At 40.2% G+C, this 24,300-nt stretch overlaps 1 protein-coding gene across 1 annotated transcript in view; it reads right to left on the bottom strand.

Moving 5' to 3' along the window:
* chrna7a (cholinergic receptor, nicotinic, alpha 7a (neuronal)) overlaps positions 1-24,300 on the bottom strand; it is a 47,947-nt gene that overhangs the window by 4,745 nt on the left and 18,902 nt on the right. Inside the window, 4 exon segments of the mRNA XM_072914778.1 lie at positions 6,793-6,987; positions 11,786-11,953; positions 16,165-16,244; positions 21,841-21,950. Coding sequence (XP_072770879.1) covers positions 6,793-6,987; positions 11,786-11,953; positions 16,165-16,244; positions 21,841-21,950 — 553 coding nt within the window.

The following is a 24,300-nucleotide window of genomic DNA, read 5'->3' as shown; positions in this document are numbered from 1 at the left end:
CAAAACAAAACAAAAGCACAATGTTTTTCACATAAAAAGTGTACCGAAAAGACAAAAAAGTCCTCAAGGAGTTAAGAGTGTATAAAACATATTTGGATTCATATTTCTCTAAATTTTTTTGCTCATATCTCTCAATCAACTTTAGTCCTAAATAAGAAAGGCAAACATGTAATTTTTTTAATTTTATTTTAACCCTTTGAGTAACCATTTGATGTAATTATGTCATTAAGAATTTGCATAAAATGATTTATTATTCATACAGTGGATATTAACGGGCTGGGGTACTCAGGTAAAGATCAGGCCTAAATATACATAATATTAGTAATAAAACATATTTTGGTGAATTGTTACTGTCGCGAGCCCGCATGGCTGCAGTAGTAGTGACCCCAAGATGCAGGAACCAGGAGAGTGATGATCAGGTAAGAGTATTTTACTACTCAAAACAGAGAAGGAAGCAGTCGTGTATGTAAGGTTTTTAACATAGTCGTGAATCCTCGAGCCCAGAGGAACAGGCGAGGCTGGCATATATAGCAGCCTGATTGGCAACTGCAACCAGGTGTGCCGGGCTGCCAATCAGGGAGAGGTGAGGAAAATGATCGTTTAGGGAGAAAAGCAGGAAGGGGAAGAAAAACAAACACCAAACAAGGAACCACCACCAGAAGTGAAGTGACAGATCGTCACAGTTACATGCATACATACACGCTTTATAGCTGGGTAGTATAATGGGGACAAAAAAAACATTGATTACCATTATGATTATTTTTTTTTCATTTGTACGGCCATTACACAATATAATCATGACTTTCTAATTTCAGGTTTTATTTTGGAGAAAAAGGGTACACTTTGTCATATTTACTGCAATTTTGGTCCACTGTTCATCACAGGATCTTTACCTCAACTTTTTAACATGTGTTCTGTGGATGATAAACTCGTTTTATGCAATTTAATAACAAAAACAAAAAAACATTCAAACATTGAACGGGCCCTCGCCCATGTTACACTGCGGGGTTTACGACCCGGTGAGCCTAATGTAAGGAATGAGTTTGGTTTAGCTCACCCACCTCGAAGCTATTTTATTTGGTAGATGGTGTAATGATAAGTGTGACCAGTAGATAGATAGCAGTCAAACATCAGAGATACGTGTTGACTCCACTATGATGGGTCTCAAGTAAACATCCATCCATCCATCCATTTTCTACCACTTATTCCCTTCACAACACCAACGTTTTAAATGTTCCATTACACACGGCGCGCAAAAATCTATTAAAATGTTTTAGTACGACTTTGGTAAGCTATGAAGCCGCACCGCTTGATGGATTGTCGGCGCATTAAACATACGAGTATTATTATGGTGTGTGTATAAGGTAAGACATATTATCTGGCGTTTTGTTTTGCAATATTATGCAAAAGCAAATTTTCCTACCTTCTGATTTGTATTTGGGATCTGCATAAGTCCTGAAAAAGCTTCTTCTTTTTCTCTATCTTCTTGTTATGTGACATTCATCCTCCGCTGTTGCCATTTATAATATAAAGTAGTGTAAAGTTCTTACTTATATCTGTCAGTAAACTCGCCATGAAAGCGGTAAAACATACCGGTGTAATGAGATTACATTATTCATCCAAGGAACTTTAGCTATTAGAGAGTTCCGGTCGGACGTTTTTTCACGGGACACATTTCCGGTGTGGTGGTTTTCGGATGAGGAGATACTGCTCCGTTATTGATTTAAGTAAAGTCTGAATGTCATTAAAACAGTTAGCTCCATCTTTTGACACTTCTTCCACTCCCGTCCTTGCACGCTACACTGCTACAACAAAGATGACGGGGAAAAGACGCTGCCGAAGGTGAGCCACGTAAATAAGACCGCCCACAAAACGGCGCATCCTGAAGCGACTGTCAGAAAGCGGCTTGAAGATGATCTGTAAAACATAATCCATGCAACATTTTGACCAAAGAACCACCATTACATGTTATGTAGACCCATACTTGCCAACCCTCCCGGATTTTCCGGGAGACTCCCGAAATTCAGCGCCTCTCCCGAAAACCTCCCGGGACAAATTTTCTCCCGAAAATCTCCCGAAATTCAGGCGGAGCTGGAGGCCACGCCCCCTCCAGCTCCATGCGGACCTGAGTGACGTGTTGACAGCCTGTTGTACATGCACATGTGACCCACCCATAATGTGTTACATTTTTGTGTTGATTTATTTAGTTTATTTTGTGGTTTGAATTCGTTTTTGGAGCTGTCATTCCACATTTATCAGTATTCACATTGGTCAGTAGGGGGCAGTAGGGCGTTTCTTTCCAATTGAATGCTATCACCTGCAGACCGGAAGTGTCTAGTCATTCTGATGAGAGCGACCAGTCTGTGAACAATTGAAACGTCCTGTGTGCTTTTTCCTCCTGTATAACAGGTTAGTTTTGGTGAATCAACTCACTGAATAATATCCATGTGATCTTTATAAGTTTAAGTACACATTCTGATGGTGGAGCCTAACTCTAAAGTGTTTGTGAGTTGTAGTTTTTATTTGTGAATGAATCCAGTGCACAGCTGCAGTAATCAATACAAAATGGCGACGTGAGTACGCAATGTTTATAGAGGAACTTCTGATCCTAATTCAGACTCCCAAATTAGAGCTCCCGTTTTCTTATTGATTTTATAATGCATATTTGTATAATGTGTGTGTTCTGAAATAGTGACAGAGAATAGAACAAGGATGGACAATTCAACCCTTAACTCAACAATGAGTAGAGGAGTGTTATGTGTGTGTATATGTGTAAATAAATGAACACTGAAATTCAAGTATTTATTTTATTTATTTATATATATATATATATATATATATATATATATATATATATATATATATATATATATATATATAAATAATAAAATATATATGTATATATATATATATATATATATATATATATATATATATATATACAGCTAGAATTCACTGAAAGTCAAGTATTTCTTATATATATATATATATATATATATATATATATATATATATATATATATATATATATATACACACATATATCTTAACCACGCCCCCAACCACGCCCCCGCCCCACCCCCGACCACGCCCCCCACCCCCCACCTCCCGGAATCGGAGGTCTCAAGGTTGGCAAGTATGTATAGACCACAAGAAGCTGTTTTCCATTTAGAAAAAAAATAAATAATAATATGACTCCTTTAATGCGCCCTATAATCCGGTGCGCCTAATATATGAAAAAAGATTAAAAAATAGACCATTCTTCGACAGTGCGCCTTATAATCCGGTGCGCCCAATGGTCCGGAAAATACTGTATACTATTTTTTATTCAGGACTGAAGTTAATCTAGAGATTTGAACAAAAAGAGTAGAAAAAATATTAATCTATAATGTTTTTATGTACTCTTTGTTCCCTAAGGACTTTTCCGTCTTTTAGTTACTCTTTGGCTATGTATCGTTCATGTAGGAAAGTACCGTATTTTTCGGACTATAAGTCACAGTTTTTTTCATAGTTTGGCCGGGCTCCAGTGTGATTTATATATGTTTTTTTCCTTTTTTATTGTGCATTTTCGAGAGGTGCGACTTATACTTCGGTGCGACTTATACTCCGAAAAATACGGTATTTGAAATGTAAATTGACGTCACCTGGCGTGTTTTGGGTTCGGTATGGTTTCTCCTATGTTTACGTCTATTTCTGTTTCAGCGCTCTGGTCTCATTGTCAATGATAGTCGTGTTTCCAGGAAAGACTGGAAACAGCAGAAGCAACGTGCCCGTAAGAACCTTTTGATTCCAATGACAGGGCAAAAACACAAAAACAGCGTGTCGCTCGGAGGCGCACGGGAAGCCCAAGGCAAAACATAGCTTGAGGCAAAAATACAAAAAGACGAGAAATCTGTCGCATGGAGCTGAACAATGGCCCTGCAAGCTAAGGCAGGGTGACATCGGTTTACAAAGGGGTGTGACTAGTGGCCGCAGCAGGTGGTGAACTGGTGATCAACGCACTTAGCAACCTGAATAAACAAAGGAAAGACTGCTGAAACAGAAATAGAATTAAGCATAAAAGAACTACACTGAAAAACTTTGTCCGTCCATTTGTCGAAGGAGAGACAACGAGGCTCTTGTGGATGTGATAAAAAAAAGTAGCGTGTGCTTTGTATTACCTGGCTGTCGAGGGAAGACTATGGAAAACGGCGAATGCATTTGGACTGGCAAAGCAGACTGTATCAGTTATTCTCCACCATGTATGCACGGACTCAACGTCTAGGTCCAGAGTACTGGTATATAAAGTCACCAAAAACGAATAGACATTGAAGGTGAGGTCAATAGAGTGAGGAGTGTCCTGACCAGATATCTAGATCCCGAGATTGATTGATGCAAAATGTTCTGTATCACCATCCATCCATCCATCCATCCATCCATCCATCTTATTCCGCTTATCCGAGGTCGGGTCACGGGGGCAGCAGCCTAAGCAGGGAAGCCCAGACTTTCCTCTCTCCAGCCACTTCGTCCAGCTCTTCCCGGGGGATCCCAAGGCGTTCCCAGGCCAGCCGGGAGACATAGTCTTCCCAACGTGTCCTGGGTCTTCCCCGTGGCCTCCTACCGGTCGGACGTGCCCTAAACACCTCCCTAGGGAGGCGTTCGGGTGGCATCCTGACCAGATGCCCGAACCACCTCATCTGGCTTCTCTCGATGTGGAGGAGCAGCGGCTTTACTTTGAGCTCCCCCCGGATGACAGAGCTTCTCACCCTATCTCTAAGGGAAAGCCCCGCCACCCGGCGGAGGAAACTCATTTCGGCCACTTGTACCCGTGATCTTGTCCTTTCGGTCATAACCCAAAGCTCATGACCATAGGTGAGGATGGGAACGTAGATCGACAGGTACATTGAGAGCTTTGCCTTCCGGCTCAGCTCCTTCTTCACCACAACGGATCGATACATTACTGAAGACGCCGCACCGATCCGCCAGTCGATCTCACGATCCACTCTTCCCTCACTCGTGAACAAGACTCCGAGGTACTTGAACTCCTCCACTTGGGGCAGGGTCTCCTCCCCAACCCGGAGATGGCCCTCCACCCTTTTCCGGGCGAGAACCATGGACTCAGACTTGGAGGTGCTGATTCTCATCTTTCATTCTTTATCACATTGTTTACTTTCACGTGTCCATTAAAGATTTGATACATTTATGATGGCTCAGGTGTGGTTGACTACAATAGGGCCACAGAGAACACTGAATTCCAGTTAATTGAAATACCAGAACACTGGATATTGTTCAGATAAGTTACATTTAAGAACTTGCACACAAAGCAACACTGGAGGTGACTATGACGTACGCATTCTGCGTGCATGTGTATTAGGTCGCGTTGCGTCGGCGGACAGAGGGGGTAGGGGGTCTTAAAAAAACCCTTGTGTGTGTGTGGACAAGGATAAGGTTAGGTGGGATTTACCCTTGATAACTTTAGTGGCTTAGTGTAGAAGGGGCCTTAAAGGGGAACATTATCACCAGACCTATGTAAGCGTCAATATATACCTTGATGTTGCAGAAAAAAGACCATATATTTTTTTAACCGATTTCCGAACTCTAAATGGGTTAATTTTGGTGAATTAAACGCCTTTCTATTATTCGCTCTCGGAGCGATGACGTCACAACGTGACGTCACATCGGGAAGCAATCCGCCATTTTCTCAAACACATTACGAACACCGAGTCAAATCAGCTCTGTTATTTTCCGTTTTTTCGACTGCTTTCCGTACCTTGGAGACATCATGCCTCGTCGGTGTGTTGTCGGAGGGTGTAACAACACGAACAGGGATGGATTCAAGTTGCACCAGTGGCCCAAAGATGCGAAAGTGGCAAGAAATTGGACGTTTGTTCCGCACACTTTACCGACAAAAGCTATGCTACGACAGAGATGGCAAGAATGTGTGGATATCCTGCGACACTCAAAGCAGATGCATTTCCAACTGGACTGGACAGATCAGCTTTCAGGAAAAGAGAGTGGATGAGGGTATGTCTACAGAATATATTAATTGATGAAAACTGGGCTGTCTGCACTCTCAAAGTGCATGTTGTTGCCAAATGTATTTCATATGCTGTAAACCTAGTTCATAGTTGTTAGTTTCCTTTAATGCCAAACAAACACATACCAATCGTTGGTTAGAAGGTGATCGCCGAATTCGTCCTCGCTTTCTCCCGTGTCGTTGGCTGTCGTGTCGTTTTCGTCGGTTTCGCTTGCATACGGTTCAAACCGATATGGCTCAATAACTTCAGTTTCTTCTTCAATTTCGTTTTCGCTACCTGCCTCCACACTACAACCATCCGTTTCAATACATGCGTAATCTGTTGAATCGCTTAAGCCGCTGAAATCCGAGTCTGAATCCGAGCTAATGTCGCTATACCTTGCTGTTCTATGCGCCATGTTTGTTTGTATTGGCATCACTGTGTGACGTCACAGGAAAATGGACGGGTGTATATAACGATGGTTAAAATCAGGCACTTTGAAGCTTTTTTTAGGGATATTGCGTGATGGGTAAAATTTTGAAAAAAACTTCGAAAAATAAAATAAGCCACTGGGAACTGATTTTTAATGGTTTTAACCCTTCTGAAATTGTGATAATGTTCCTCTTTAATCTCACAGGAAGGGAACATACAAACCATTCACACTAACATTCACACCTATGGGCAATGTAGTCCCCAGTTATAACCCAACATGGAAATAACTACGAGTTTGAATTTCAATATAATCATTTTCTTCTACAAAGAATTTTGTTAACATGAAAATGTAAAGCACTACTACCAAGTGAGATCTTCTCTCCCGAGTCCGCAGGCAGCAGGAAGACAAGCAAGGCCAGCATGGAGATCAGGATACAGGGGATCAGCAGGTTGATTCCATAATAGAGGGTCCGTCTGCGCATCACTATGGTGTATTTGACGTCGGGATATGGCTCCGGACAGCACGGATAGATGTGCTCATCCCTCTTTACTGTAACCTCTGTGACGGCACACAAAGCACAAGTCTTGTAAAATGTACTCAATCAGGGTAGACATAATTTATGTGCATATGGAGTGCAATAAAGCACATTAGAGATGTTTCTCTTATAACAATAATATCGTTTCTGTTGCAATATTTCTACATTTTTCATAAAAAAAAAAAAATGTTTAGTTTGTAACGTTGACCGATTTGTGGATAACTTTGCGTTCTTTGATTTAATGTAAATCTTCGACTAAACTACCTTCTTTTCCCTCAAGATAGACTTAGACTTAGACTTATACTTCCTTTTTTATTGTCATTCAAATGTGAACTTTACAGCACAGATAAGAACGAAATTTCGCTACATAAGCTCATGGTAGTGCAGGATAAAAAAGCAATAAGGTGCATATATAAATAAATATATATATATAAATAATATATATAATATATATATAAAATAAATAAATATATATAAATACATACAAATAAATAAATAGATTACTGTACAGATAAATATATTGCACTTTTTCACATGCGTCCTCGTTTATGGATGTATGTTATATTGTCTTTTTTATTCCAGCGAGTTAATCCTTTTTGGGGGGAGTTGAGGGGATAATTTGGTTTAATTATGATGCGTTCAAGAGTCTTACGGCCTGAGGGAAGAAGCTGCTCCAGAACCTAGAGGTTCTGCTTCGGAGGCTGCGGAACCTCTTTCTAGAGTCCAGCAGTGAAAACAGTCCTTGGTGGGGGTGGGAGGAGTCTTTGCAGATTTTCTGAGCCCTGGTCAGGCAGCGGCTGTTTGCCATCTCCTGGATAGGAGGAAGAGGAGTCCTGATGATCTTTTCCGCCGTCCTCACCACTCTCTGGAGAGACTTCCAGTCTGAGGCACTGCAGGCTCCAGTCCAGACAGAGATGCTGTTGGTCAGCAGGCTCTTTATAGTGCCTCTGTAGAATGTGCTGAGAATGGGGGGAGGGAGCTGTGCTCTTTTCATCCGACGCAAAAAGTGCATGCGCTGCTGAGCTCTTTTTACAAGAACTCCGGTGTGTAGGGACCAGGTTATATTGTCAGTTATCTGCACCCCCAGGAACTTGGTGCTGCTTATTATCTCCACTGCTGTGCCGTTGATGTAGAGTGGAGCGTGGCTGGACTGGTGCTTCCTGAAGTCAACGATGATCTCCTTAGTCTTGTTGACATTCAGGACCAGGTTGTTGGTTCTGCACCAGTCAACCAGATGGTTCACCTCCTCCCTGTAGTCCATGTCGTTGTTGTCACGGATTAGGCCCACTACTGTCGTGTCGTCTGCATACTTCACAATGTGGTTAGTAGTGGACCTAGCACAGCAGTCATGAGTCATCAATGTGAACAGCAGCGGACTCAGGACGCAGCCCTGGGGGGTGCCGGTGCTCAGGGAGATGGCACTGGAGGTGTTGTTGCCCACTCTCACAGATTGGGGTCTGTCTGTGAGGAAGTCAAGCAGCCAGTTGCAAAGGGGGGGTACTGAATCCAAGGGGGACCAGTTTGCTCACCAAGTGCTGCGGGATGACGCCGCTGTTGTGGCTGCTGGTGGCAGGAGCTCTGTGCTCTTGTGTCATCCTTTTGTGTTCCTGATGTTTCCCTTTTGTTTTCATGTGTTTTTTTTGCCTTTTGGTTCGGGACCCTTTGGGACTGTGCGACAAGGGTTGCTACTTTTGTGACTTCTGCTGTGCTTTTTTTGTGGACTTCTGGATCTGCCTCCCGGGAGCCTTTTGGCCATGGAGACCAACTGCTGGGTCTCTGCCACACTAGAGTCCCAGACTGGAGGAGATGCGGATAAAGAGAATGAGCAGGTATCGGACACCTCTGTCTCCTTGGACGTATCCTTGCTCATCCATGCGGACTGGACACTGGCCGAGAGTTGGTGAGCGGCCGAGGCTGGAGTCGACTCTTTTGGTTGCTTTGTTGGGTCTACTCCTGTCTCTGGCCATGCTTCCCCCACCCCAGCAGATTATGGCGTGGAACACCGCAGATGCCACCACAGTATATGTTTTTTTGTTGTTGTTGTTGTTGTTGTTTTATTTTTGTAGATGTGTGTAGAAGTGTCTGGTTGCATCAGCTCTGCTCTTTTAATGTATTTAATGTCCTTTGTGTTCTTTGATCTTTCCCTCTTACACACATGTTTATGTGTGCATATTTCTATGAGGTTTTTGTTTCATTGGCCTCAGTCTGGACCCCCTCTCCAGGGGCCCAGGCTTGGACTGAAAAATGTTTCAGTCCCCCCCCCCTCCTCAGTGTTTACCTGTTTCTCACCTTTTTTGTAAGGGGCGCCGGAAGATGGCAGACCCGTCAGCGATCCTGTTCTGTCTTCCTGTAATGTTTGTCTGCTCTTGAATGGGATTGTGCTGAAAATATCAATTTCCCCTCGGTGATTATTTAAGTATTTCTGATTCTGATTCTGATTCTAAATAACTTTGCATTTTGACTTTTTCTGTTAAACATGTATTTCTTAATGCAGCAGGACCTCGGTTTTTCATTACTAGTCCTTGTTACAAGGTCAGTCAAAAACCGAAAAAAATGTTTTCCCATTGGGAACAATACATCCTATTAATCTGTTCCAGGCACCAACACTTTTAGTGTACAACAATTACAGTTTTACATCCAGAAAACACTGCAAAAAAAATTGTTTTATCTTTATTTTAAAGGCTCTTGATGACAATGAACCTCACCGACAGAGTTCTTTCCTGAATTAAATAGGGTTTATCAACTTTATCAATGTGAGAGCACTCGTTTTAAATATAAGAACGCAGAAAAACGACTGTGTGCTCACATAACTTTGTTTACATCAACTGATGGAAAAACACGCATGGGCAACTGCGCTTTACGGGAAAGCACGTCACACTGTCCTGACTCCACGACCTTACAATTTGTAACTTTCTTTGGCCCAATTATTTTAGTAGTACTTACACAGTATTGGGACAGACTCACCAGCAGTGATGGGCAAACGAATGGGAAAATTTAAGAAGGTAAGTTAAAAGTTACTTTCGATTAGGGGAAGCTATCCCCGGAGGATTGTAGCTACACTACAAGCTACACGGCAAAAGTAGTTTGCTACTTCAAAGCTTTAACATTTAACATAATTTATATCGACGGGCCCACATGAATAATATCAATGTTAATGTAACTGAGAGTGTACAAATGGACCCAATAAAGGTCCATTACTATTAACTATCTGTCATTTAGCTAGGGAACACCGTACAACTACCTCTAGGGGTTGCCACACCCCACTGTATGTATTTATTTAGTTTGCCTTTTCTTTGGCCCACCCCTATAACGTTAATAATTTTCTGTACCTGCAGTAAAAATTAAAAAAACACCTAGCATTTATCTATATTTTGACAAAGAAACAATGACTTGTGTGCTGTTTTGGAACAGTTGCTAATGGTTATGTGCAGTAGAACCTTTCATGAACTCAACTCACCTAAATTTGTGTTCCACGTCTTCAATGAAGAGAGCACTTCTGATTTTAGTTTACAGAGTAAATAACTAAAAACTAAGGTTTTGGGCATTTTCTCTAAACACATACATTTGGACACGCATTAGTGTGGGTTTCCTGCACGTCATCTTCATCACTAAAGAAATAATCTAATCTGCGGGAGAGAACCCCTCTGCCATAGTATTGTAGCGTCCCGTAAGAGTTGGTGCTGCAGGGAATTCTGGGAATTTGTTCTGTTGTGTTTATGTTGTGTTGCGGTGCAAATATTCTCCCGAAATGTGTTTGTCATTGTTGTTTAGTGTGGTCTCACCATACGGCACATATTTATGACAGTGTTGGCGTTGTTCATACGGCCCCAATGTTGACTAAGTATGCCGTCATTCCCTTGTGTATAGAGTGTGTTTGAAATGAACATGATCATTAAAATTGGCTATGATCATAGAGAGTGCGAGCATTTCTTGACATCTTCAACTAAAGACCATTAATAATCCGTTCAACGCGACAGTATGTTTCTTTTTTTTTGAGTCGTCAGCTTGTAGCGTCCCTCTGTCTCAGACTCCCTCGTCGTCATGCTGTTATGATTTTGCCTACTAGTTTCAATGGCCCGTCTTGTCTTGCCTCTGATTGGCCAGTGCATAATCGCCCTAACCTTTGCCAATTGTGACTCATCTTACGAACCCCAACAAATCACCATGGATTTTCTCCGTATGTATGGATGTTCTCAATCATCCAGGTCATTGGATTTTCTCCATATTTCTTCGGGCCTGGATTCGCAGTTCATTTTCTCTCTTTGTATTTTGTACCTTTGATGTCAACTACCTCGCTACATGGGTCAAAACGTAGTTAAGCTACAGGAAAAGCTACTTGCAAAAAACGTAGCTAAGACATCGGTTTGAGTCCCGACGGAACAGAAGAGCAGGGATCGAACCAGGTGGGTTGCAGTGCCGTGACCCGGATGAGAGTGAGGTTTAGGGGGATGAGTTTAGCAGAGGCCAGCGATTGTGGCCGGGCTATGTAAACATCACTCCCTGATGACCTCATGAGCAGTACTTGCTATCGGGTTGATAGCAGTGTGAATGTCATCTCATTTACCGACTGATGACATATCATTGGAGGTCTCTACATGGGGATTCTGTCTGTTGTCCAAGGATACTTTCGACAACCAACAACTCAACTACCAACCTGGCATTTAGGATAATCAGGTGATGCTGAAATGTAAATTTTTTTGGGGGCTTTAGATATTTAGAGCTTCTCATGTCTTCAGCTTTGAGCACATCTCTTCAAAGTATCTTCAAATTTAAAAGAACTTACCCTTTCTTTTTGACATTTTATTTTGAAGTCACTCTTACCAACAAGGTCCCACTCTCCATTAGCGATGTAGCCACTTATGTCTGCCTCTGACATGGTCAAGTTCACAGACCAGCCATCATAAGTCCAGGAGCCCAATTTGAGGTCACATTTCTGGATGTCAAAGGGGAACCAACGGACATCGATGTAGCAGGTGCTCTTAAAGATCGCTGATTGGGAGACAAATAGGAGACAGGGAGGAGAAAAGGAGACATGAGAGAGCATCTTGTCATCCACTTCAGGATAAAGGAAGCAGTGTGACACCTGAAAAAATATTATGCCCCTAAAATAAGCTGCAAGGAATGTTTACTTTGACAACATTAAAAGCTCCTGCGCTGTCAATGGTAATAGCAGCAAAACAAATCTAAAAAAGTAAAAGCAGTCGGTAATCCTTCAGAAGGCAAGCAAAACCTTAACTCCAATCTATAGTGAAGAAAAATATGAGCATGTGGGAAGTAAGTCAGGAAGATGACGCATGGAATTGACTGAAAAATAAGGCGAACAAATGGAGGTATGATTTGCAATTTAATGACAATGTGTTGAAAGAATAATTTATGACAAATATATTACAGTATGTGTGATGATATATACATATATACATATATAAATATACATATACACTGTATAGATATATACATGTATATATACAGGTAAAAGCCAGTAAATTAGAATATTTTGAAAAACTTCACCATCACTGATGGTGGAAACTTTACACTAGACTTCAGGCAACGTGGATCCTGTGCCTCTCCTGTCTTCCTCCAGACTCTGGGACCTCGATTTCCAAAGGAAATGCAAAATTTGCATGGTTGGGTGATGGTTTGGGGTGCCATGTCATCTGCTGGTGTCGGTCCACTCTGTTTCCTGAGATCCAGGGTCAACGCAGCCGTCTACCAGCAAGTTTTAGAGCACTTCATGCTTCCTGCTGCTGACCTGCTCTATGGAGATGGAGATTTCAAGTTCCAACAGGACTTGGCGCCTGCACACAGCGCAAAATCTACCCGTGCCTGGTTTACGGACCATGGTATTTCTGTTCTAAATTGGCCCGCCAACTCCCCTGACCTTAGCCCCATAGAAAATCTGTGGGGTATTGTGAAAAGGAAGATGCAGAATGCCAGACCCAAAAACGCAGAAGAGTTGAAGGCCACTATCAGAGCAACCTGGGCTCTCATAACACATGAGCAGTGCCAGAAACTCATCGACTCCATGCCACGCCGCATTAACGCAGTAATTGAGGCAAAAGGAGCTCCAACCAAGTATTGAGTATTGTACATGCTCATATTTTTCATTTTCATACTTTTCAGTTGGCCAACATTTCTAAAAATCCCTTTTTTGTATTAGCCTTAAGTAATATTCTAATTTTGTGACACACGGAATTTTGGATTTTCATTTGTTGCCACTTCAAATCATCAAATTTAAATGAAATAAACATTTGAATGCATCAGTCTGTGTGCAATGAATAAATATAATGTACAAGTTACACCTTTTGAATGCAATTACTGAAATAAATCAAGTTTTTCAAAATATTCTAATTTACTGGCTTTTACCTGTATATGTGTGTGTGTGTATATATATATATATATATATATATATATATATATATATACATATATATACTATTTACACATATATACACACACATTTATATATACACATTTACATAGAAACACACACGCACACACATTCATAGCTATAAATATATACATATGTACAGACACACACACACACACACACACAAACACACACACACACACACACACACACACACACACACACACACACACACACACACACACACACACACACACACACACACACACACACACACACACACACACACACACATTCATAGCTATAAATATATGCATATGTACAGACACACACACACACACACACACACATTCATAGCTATAAATATATACATATGTACACACACATATATAGCTATAAATTAATACATATAAATATACTGTATATACGTATATATAGCTATAAATGAATAAATATAAATATACTATATATATATATATATATATATACTGTGTATATATATATATACTGTGTGTGTATATATATATATATATATAAAAGGGAATAAGCGGTAGAAAATGGATGGATGGATGGATATATATATATATAAAATATATATACACATATACACACACACGCACAGACATACATACCGGTACTACGGTATAAGACTGTTTATGTACAAAACCAGAGAAGTTGGCACGTTGTGTGAATCGTAAATAAAAACAGAATACACAATGATTTGCAAATATATACATATATACACACACACATATACAGCTATAAATATATACATATATGCAAACACACACACACACATATATAGCTATAAATAAATACATATAAATATACTGTATATATATATATATATATATATATATATATATATATATATATATATATATATATATATATATATATATATATATATAAATACACACACACACACACACACACACACACACACACATACATACCGGTACTACAGTATTAGACCGTAGACGTGCAAAACCCAAAATCAGTGAAGTTGGTATGTTGTGTGACTCGTAAATAGAAACAGAATTCAATGATTTGCAAATCCTTTTCAACTTATATTCAATTGAATAGACTGCAAAGACAAGATACTTAATGTTCAAACTGAGAAACTTAATTTTTTTTGCCAAATAATCATAAACTTAGAATTTAATGGCAGCAACACATTGCTAAAAAGTGGGAACAGGGGCATTTTTACCACTGTGTTACATGGCCTTTCCTTTTAACAACACTCAGTAAACGTTTGGGACCTGAGGAGAGCAATTTTTTAAGCTTTTCAGGTGGAATTCTTTCCCATTCTTGCTTGATGTACAACTTAAGTTGTTCAACAGTCCGGGGTCTCCGTTGTGGTATTTTATGCTTCATAATGCGCCACACATTTTCAATGGGAGAGGTCTGGACTACAGGCAGGCCAGTCTAGTACCCGCACTCTTTTACTATGAAGCCACGCTGTTGCAACACGTGCAGAATGTGGCTTGGCATTGTCTTGCTGAAATAAGCAGGGGCGTCCATGAAAAAGACGTTGCTTGGATGGCAACATATGTTGCTCCAAAACCTGTATGTACCTTTCAGCATTAATGGTGCCTTCACAGATGTGTAAGTTACCCATGCCTTGGGCACTAATACACCCCCATACCATCGCAGATGATTTTTTTTGCGTCTATAACAAATCTGGATGGTTCTTTTCCTCTTTGGTCCGGAGGACACGACGTCCACAGTTTCCAAAAACAATTTGAAATGTGGACTCGTCAGACCACAGAACACTCTTCCACTTTGCATCAATCCATCTTAGCTGAGCTCGGACCCAGCGAATCCGGTAAAATTGCTAAATTCCTTGCAATAGCTCGTTGAGAAATGTTGTTCTTAAACTGTTAGAAAATTTGCTCACACATTAGTTCACAAAGTGGTGACCCTCGCCCCATCCTTGTTTGTGAATGACTGAGCATTTCATGGAAGCTGTTTTTATACCCAATCATGTCACCCACCTGTTCCCAATTAGCCTGTTCACCTGTGGGATGTTTCATATAAGTGTTTGATGAGCATTCCTCAACTTTCTGTCTTTTTTGCAACTTGTGCCAGCTTTTTGGAAACATGTTGCAGGCATCAAATTCCAAATGAGCTAATATTTGGCAAAAAATAACAGTCTAATCAATTGAATATAAGTTGAAAAGGATTTGCAAATCATTGTATTCTGTTTTTATATACGATTTACACAACGTGCCAACTTCACTGGTGTTAGGTTTTGCACTACGGTAGCCGTAATGTTCCGCGTTGCATTTTGGCTGTGGCTTTGTAGCTTACCAAAGTCGCATTAAAACATTTTCACAGCTTTTTGAGTGCCTTGTGTAATGTTCTATTTTCTCAATGAAACTTTAACGTTTTGGTGTTGCTTGCTTACTGGTGCATGCAGGCGTCATTTATTGAACATTATTCAACTTGCAATCCACACTTATCTCTTATGCATGACTGCCATCTACTGGTCACACTTATCATTACGCCGTGTACCAGATAAAATTGCTTGGAGGTCGGTAAGCACAACCAGAATTATTCTGTACATTAGGTACACCGGGTTATAAGGCGCACTGTCGATTTTTGAGAAAATGAAAGGATTTTAAGAGCGTTTGAAAAATACGGAATTTTACAAAATATTTTTCTATTAACTTATTTAGCTTACGAATGAACATGTCTTGATGTAAATTCTAAATCTGTGTATATTAACATCCGTTTACATTGTGCATTACAGCATTATAAATCTGACAGAAAAAAGCATCTGTCAATGAAGATAGCATGATGAACACCTAAAATATTGAAAAATGCTTACCTGGAGGTAGGTATAGACAATCTCCAGAGGAGCGCACCACAACATTGGTACGGAAGGTGGCATCAAATCGTTCATCTGCACTGTGGGCGACATGGAATCATGATCAGAATGATAAACAATGGTTTTTGGCCCATCCAAAGACACACTGATAGTGGGTAATGCCAGGACACTTACACAATGAGGAACCCGACTACGATATGGGGGAGTTACCATTCAATTTATATTGAGCTTGGGTCATTCCTGCATTTACACTGATAGTGACATCACAAATTTTGCGCCCCCTCTCTAAAAGGTTTTACCATTAAGAACATTGATTGATTTATTCATCCGACCAACACATTGTGTGAGTTACATTTCTTATTTCTTATAGGCTCCCTTTTTCTTTTTTTCCTGTCAAAAACGTTTCCATCTCTTCGCCTACATCAGCTACACTACATTGCCACAAGTATTTGGCCACCCATCCAAATGATCAGAATCAGGTGTCCTAATCACTTGACCCGGCCACAAGTGTATAAAATCAAGCACTTAGGCATGGAGACTGTTTCTCAGGAGCTCAGTGATTTCCAGCGTGGAACTGTCATAGGATGCCACCTGTGCAACAAATCCAGTTGTGAAATTTCCTCGCTCCTAAATATTCCAAAGTCAACTGTCGGCTTTATTATAAGAAAATGGAAGAGTTTGAGAACAACAGCAACTCAGCCACGACGTGGTAGGCCACGTAAACTGACAGAGAGGGGCCAGCGGATGCTGGAGCGCATAGTGCAGAAAGGTCGCCGACTTTCTGCACAGTCAGTTGCTACAGAGCTCCAAACTTCATGTGACCTTCCAATTAGCCCACGTACAGTACGCAGAGAGCTTCATGGAATGGGTTTCCATGGCCGAGCAGCTGCATCTAAACCATACATCACCAAGTCCAATGCAAAACGTCGGATGCAGTGGTGTAAAGCACGTGGCCACTGGACTCTAGAGCAGTGGAGACGCCTTCTCTGGAGTGATGAATCACGCTTTTCCATCTGGCATTCTGATGGACGAGTCTGGGTTTGGAGGTTGCCAGGAGAACGGTACATTTCGGACTGCATTGTGCCGAGTGTGAAATTTGGTGGAGGAGGAATTATGCTGTGGGGTTGTTTTTTAGGAGTTGGGCTTGGCCCCTTAGTTCCAGTGAAATTAAATTTGAATGCTCCAGGATACCAAAACATTTTGGACAACTCCATGCTCTCAACCTTGTGGGAACAGTTTGGACGGGCTCCTTCCTCTTCCAACGTGACTGGCCAAATTATTTTGGCAATATAGTGTATGTCGATGTGTATTCCTTTGTACTTACCACTTATACTAGGTGGAACAGGAATCCCGTTAATTAGACCGAACACTGCCGCCACCTACAGTAGCTGCAGGCTTTATCATCGTTCTATTATGAACACATAAGTTTGGACAAAAATGATGAAAATATTCCCTGCTGCTACCCACTGTTTGAGAAACAATGCTAGAAAAACACAACGCTACTGTAAAAAATAAAATAGACATTACTAGGAACGTTGTCACGGCGCAAGCGCATGCCGCTGCTCATCTCCTGCTCGCGTCACTCCGGCGGCAGCAAGCATCTGCTTTCCATCAGCACTCAAAGCACCTGGCGCTAATGAGAGGTCCTGCCTTCATAAGCCTGCTGAACCTGCTATCCGGCGCCACAACGTAAATCATTTGTTGGAGTACCGTAAGCGATCATCTAGCTCTATGCAACCTTGCTCTCTCTCTGTGTTTTCTCCACCGCCGTGTTTAATTGGTCTCGTGTCTTCCTTGTCGTCCTTCCTGCAGTCTGCCTTCGTTCCTCGTGACGAGCTGTGCGTCTCGTCTTCATTGTTGTTCTCATCTGGATTCCGGACTGCTTCCCTCGATCCTCGACCTCCCGGTTGGACACGGACCTGTTGACGCCTCGCTATATCCCCTGACTACCTGCCTGTCTCACGGACATTCGAGCATGTTTTTCCCCTCCAGGACTTCCACCTCTCGCTCAACATTTACGGTAACACTCAACAGTTAATTCCAACACATAGTCAAACACCATACACCCTTTTGGATTGAGTCACACTCCATACCCTTGTTTATTAAATTTATTGTTTGTTATTATATATATATATATATATATATATATATATATATATATATATATATATATATATATATATATATATATATATATATAATACATATAATAAATCATAGTGTTAAATACTACGCCCCTGTTGTCTGTGCCGTCTACTCCCCCCGTAAAACGTCTCTACTATCTCGCATTTTATTTACATAAACAAATAGCGAGGATCTACTACACAACAGGCTGTGGATGATTTAATCTGACAAAGAATGGCTTTGAAATGGAAAAACAAAAAAATCCATCAGCGTTGAACACAATCTCAAATTAAACCTTCAAGTACACTGACAAATGGACACTGTGCTTTTTACCTCATTAGCTGATAGAATAGAGTGCTTCTAATTTGAATTACTCTCATGTTTCTTGTTCCTAGATGGAGAATGAGCTTCCTTTCCGTTACACAATTGGGCTCCACCCATTCATCTTTGCTTCTTTTGTTCATTTATGTTTGCGATGGTTTGTGTTTTGAAACCACTCTAAAAGTGTCATTGTGACTTCATAATGTATGATTAAAGTGGAGCCACACGCCATCATTCACAATCCCTATGCGAGACAACCATACACGCTGTATTTTCTTATGTGCATTCTAAATAGTAAAAAACTGCTAGTAGGAGGCGGCTTCAATTCTGTCCATAAAGCCCTCTATAAAAACATTTTTTAAAAACGCCAACAACATCCATTTGCATGCCGTGACCGCTATAGTAACCAGATAAAGTACCCAAAAATTGTACTCAAGTAAGAGTTGCGTTACTTTAGAATAATATGACTCAAGTAAAAGTAAAATGTAGTCATCAAAATAATGACTCAAGTAAGAGTAAGTATGTATTCCGTGAAAAAAACTACTGAAGTACCGAGTCACTTGTAAGTAACTTCTGATTTTGTAGTTATTTTCTAATGGTACTTGGACTACAATTGTAGTGTGTGTGTGTGTGTGTGTGTGTGTGTGTGTGTGTGTGTGTGTTCTCTTGTATTTCTACCCTTCTTGAGACATCAACAAGGAAAAGTACCGTCCATGTGAGGACCGGTGAACAAGTTAGGACATAAGTCATGGTCCTAATACGGAAAACCATTGCATCTAATAGAGAATGTCTCATTTGCACCCCTGGTGGTGAAATCTATTAAAATTACGGTGGTCCCAAAAAGAAGGGATTTTTTAAATTGACTGTGTCATTTTTAAAAGTGCTCCCCCTCTGGCCAACATATGAAATGACAAGTGTGTGTAAAATATTTAAATGCTCCCCCTCTGGCCAACATATGTAATAACAAGTGTGTGTAAGAAATTGAAATGCGCCCTCTTTGGCCAAAATTAGTTAAAAAAATAAATAAATATGTATATAGAGACATGCTGTAATAACTTGAAGTACATAAGAAAATTAAAACTAATTACCAACAAAAAATTTTAAACATTTAAATTTGTAACTAAAAGCAGTCTTTTTCTCACAATGTGTCAACTTTTTTCTTATACAATTGGGAACAATTTCTCATACTCTTTCCGTTTCTGTAATATTGCAATATTTTCTCGTAAAAGTATTACTTTTTTATGTAATATTATTACTTTTTAATGCAAAATGGTGACATTTGTCAAAAAAAATTCCGACTTTTATCACAATATTGCCAATTTTTTTGTTGCTGTAAAATAGTGAAACTTTTTGAGTACAATTATGACCTTTGTCATAATTTTGCCAAGTACAAACTCCGATTATTATTATTATATTGCCAAACTTTTGAAGTTTTCTTATAAAATTGTGACTGTAAAACATTAAAATCATATACAATTTACTTCAACATGTTTTCTCAAGTTGGAAGTAGTTGTTAACATTTCTACTGACACACATGACAGCACATGATATAAATCTTCTTTATACTTGTTGGAAAGGAATCATTGAATATAGTTTTTCTGTCTTTTCTGATGTCATGTCATTTTTTACAGTCAGTATGTTTCTATGTACTAAATTGGTCTGAATTGTCAAATAATTAGGTTTCTTCTATTTTCCCAGCAACAAGTGGAGTTGTAGTTTCCATGTGCTTCTCTCTAATGTGACTGATGGCCATACGCAGTGTGCCTCTCGTACACTAGGGGGCGATTGTGGTCATTTCAGCTTGTTTAGCTATGCTACATGTAAATACAGTAGAAGAAGATGATGCTACATGCCAATAAGCTAGCATTAGTAACTTTAAAGCGAGGGAACATTCATTACTTATTAAACAAATAAGTAGTAGTTACATTAAAACTACTCTGACGAGTACAATTTATCCAAAAAGTTACTTAAGAAAATGTAACAGAGAAAAGATGGCGCGTTACTACCCACCTCTGATAGTAACATTGTTATTATAAGAGCTAACACCAAGGAACTACTTTTCTGGTGACATGACACATGGCCTTGTTCACACTGTTTCTCTTACCACTAGCGAGTAGCCAGCTAGTAGCTGCTTCTGCTGTATTGCCTTCTAGTTAGGAAACGTTAATGCTATGCTAAATCATGCCTCTAACTTGTATAGTAGAAGCAACAAGCCGGAAGAGTTGATCAACTGCGAAAATCCCCACGCTATTAATTTGGCTCTCGACTTTGCTCTCAATAAATGGAACGCTGCATAAGACCATCTGAAGATTATTCCGAATTTACCATCTCAAGGAGAGCACAAGTGCTGAAAGATACAACCATCCCATCAGTCAGCATCCCACTGGTCCATGTTTCCATTGGAAACGTTGAGCCACAGTGTTACATGAAGACGATCCAAGGCTCTCATAAAGTCAATTAGTGGCAGCAAACATAGAAAGTACTCTCCGTGTTGTGTTGCATGTATCACAGAGCGCATAGCGACAAAATCAATGTGCCCAGGAAAGAAGTTGCGGTAATACCTAAAATCGACAAAACACTAAATATTGCATGTTATCATGAGTTGTACCTACATACTTACAGAATGTATATAACACGTTGTTGGAGGTTTTTGGATGTGTATTAGAATACTTTAAGTCCTGATCTCACATGACAGTTATTATTTGTTTCTCGTATTTTTCACTATTTCCTGTCCAGCGCTCTTATTTTTCCTTCCATTTCCTGTTCGCCTCCATTTGCCACCACTCGCTTCATGACCAGTCCCTGATTGTCAACCAGGAGCCTTTTTATGTCAGCCCTGTCCTGCTTTGCTTTGTACCTACACATACATGGCTTTGCATATTCTTCCTGTGCATTTCCCTGCTGCACTATTTCTAAAATTTTAGTCATTGAATACATTTTTTGATGCGCGGACGGCTCTTCATTCCGGGGTCACGACCAGCACAACCGTCATACACAGACCATGGCAACATTTTAGGCAAAATAGATCATATTCCCATAACCTTCATTTTTAGCCGCCTCTTACTGGCAGTTTTTCACTATTTGGAATGCTTAGAAAAAGGGGGAAAAAATGTGTTTTTGTCTCACATTGGGATTGTGGATGGGCAAAATTAATTTAAAAAAAAGTGCAGTTCCCCTTTCATGCAGATAACAATAAGTAATAATAACATTACCAGAACTTACTGTACTTACCTGTTATAAAGGACAACGTCTGGCTTCCAAACGAGATGATCAGGGAATCTCAATTTGGACACCCCATTAAACTCAGATGGGTCCCACTGCAGCATCTGGTCATTCCAGTTCTGGTATACAGAATTGTACACACCAAATAAAGGCAGGATTAAGATTGAGCTATTTTTTATGTCAACAATGTGTTCACCTACTTAATTTGCAAACTTGCTGGAAGCTTAGCGCTGCACATTTTATTGTAAGGCACACCTCATGCTCAAACTGGATAAGTCATCGCTCACCTGTCCTTTTAGAACAGGGGTCTCAGACACGCGGCCAATTGCGGCCCGCGAGACGTTATTTTTGGGCCTGCACCGGGAGATTGTCGGGAGGGGCACTGAAATTCGGGAGTCTCCCGGAAAAATCGGGAGGGTTGGCAAGTATGTTGTTAGGGCGGGATAGCCATTCAAAGAAGGTGAATTCATTAAAAAGTGCATGCTAGATTTTTTTACCCAGTTTGTGCATCCAGTGGCCCCCAGGTAAATTGAGTTTGAGACCCCTGTTTTAGAACAATAATGCTGAACATAATTTATAAGGAGACCTGGTCTGGCGCTGAACACACCATTGTTTCACAATGAGAATAAAACTGTCTCACACAGTCAATTTCTTTTCACAGCTTCTTATTCCCGGTACCCAACATTAGTGTATGAATTATTCCTCCATTGAACAGCGCGGCGGAAGCGGACACATGAAAATAAGTTTCAATAAGATGAGACAAGTTTTTTAAAGTTGTAGGATGGATGATGAGGTACGTTATGATGTGATAAGTCTGTTCAAGTTTGCACATGTTGCATGCGGGGATGGGTAACAAATTCGGTACTTTTATACTATAGGCAGTGACTGAATTTCGTAAGTACTACCGGGTAGGGATGATGCTCGAAACTGATTTTCCCGGTTGTTCGATAAGAAAAGAACCGAGTCCTCGGACTCGAATCCCTTTTTGAGAACCGGTACCCGTTATCGAGATAGTTAGATATAGTAAAGAAAAAGAGTTGGTTCTTTATTCGAATCCCTGGGAACGAATCCCGTCCCGACAAGAAATGCCCAGTGGGACATCACAAGAAATGACGTCACGTAGCTCAGTCAATAGGCGCAGATGGGGAAAGCAGGAAAAAAATGGACTGGAAAAAGCGCTCCAAGGCATGGCTTCATTTCACCAAAAAAAGCGAGGAAGCGGCAATATGCAATTATTGCCAGGCTTTGCTCTCGTGTAAGGGGGGGAAGCACAACAAGCGTGTTGTGTCTTCGACACGTGTTGAAGCAGCGGCAGAGACGACGAAGAACGCCCCTCCTCTTCTGCCAGCTGCCCAAGTCCCAGTCGGTGAGTAACTAATGTTAACTGTTGCCGGTTCATTTCCATATCTGCTCACTTGTAGTAACGTTACCTCTGATGTCAACCAGGACTGCAGTAATGTTAGCTAGACTAACGTTACCTAAGCATAGTCAGTGGCTAACGGTAACGTTAACGTGAGCCTTTTTGTATGTGTCTGATAACGTTAACGTTATCTTGTAGCCTACACCACGACAGAGTTTGCAAGTCGGTCTAATAAACTAGTGCTTTCTTTATTTATTTAGTTTATTTGGAACATGAACACACTTACAGTATAATACATCACAGTTTCATATCATTTCACTTTACAGGAGTAGGAAGAAGTAAAGCTTATTTAATCCTACCCCTTTCCCACTTCATAGCATTTACAAATATATACATAATTTACTGACCTTTTTATAATAAAATATCTGTGAATTAGTATATACAACAGTTTTGTAATATGTAATGAATTAATTCAGTCATTATTAATTTACTGAAATGAAGAATATCTTATTTTAAATAAGGTTGAAAGTATTTCTCATAATTCTTCTTCTTTGTACTTTGTAAGCACTATTCATTTGAACAACCTCTTTAACTGGATCATATCAGTACAATGTTTAACTTCTTTACTTACTCCATTCCATAATTTATTTCCACATCATTTTAGCTGTTTGCGTTTTTACCAAATCATCGAACTTTAATATTTTTGACTCAATAAATAAAGTGTTTGCATGTTCTCTATATCCAACATTATGTATCAGTCTAATTAGCTTTTTTTGTAACACGGTTAATGAATGTAGCGCACATTTGTAGTTATTTCCCCCACATTTCTGCACAATAACTCAGATATGGTAATACTATAGTAGCGAGCAGTAGAAAATGTGAAGTGATTTGTCAAACCAAATATTGTGTGTTTTTTTCCATATACAACAACCTATCTGGACTCGATAAGAGAATCGATAAGGAATCGGTTCGATAAGAGGATTCGATAATAGGCTCGAACTCGATAATTTCTTATCAAACATCATCCCTACTACCGGGTACCGGTTCACGTAAACGAGCAGTCAAGCGCTCATAGCGGAGTCAGCCGGACTGCCTCTCTGTCTTTTTGA

Source organism: Nerophis lumbriciformis, linkage group LG15 (genome assembly GCF_033978685.3).
Source record: "Nerophis lumbriciformis linkage group LG15, RoL_Nlum_v2.1, whole genome shotgun sequence".
Classification (NCBI taxonomy): Eukaryota; Metazoa; Chordata; class Actinopteri; order Syngnathiformes; family Syngnathidae; genus Nerophis; species Nerophis lumbriciformis.
Note: the sequence above shows the minus strand (reverse complement) of the source record. Positions and strands in the feature narration are given on the sequence as shown.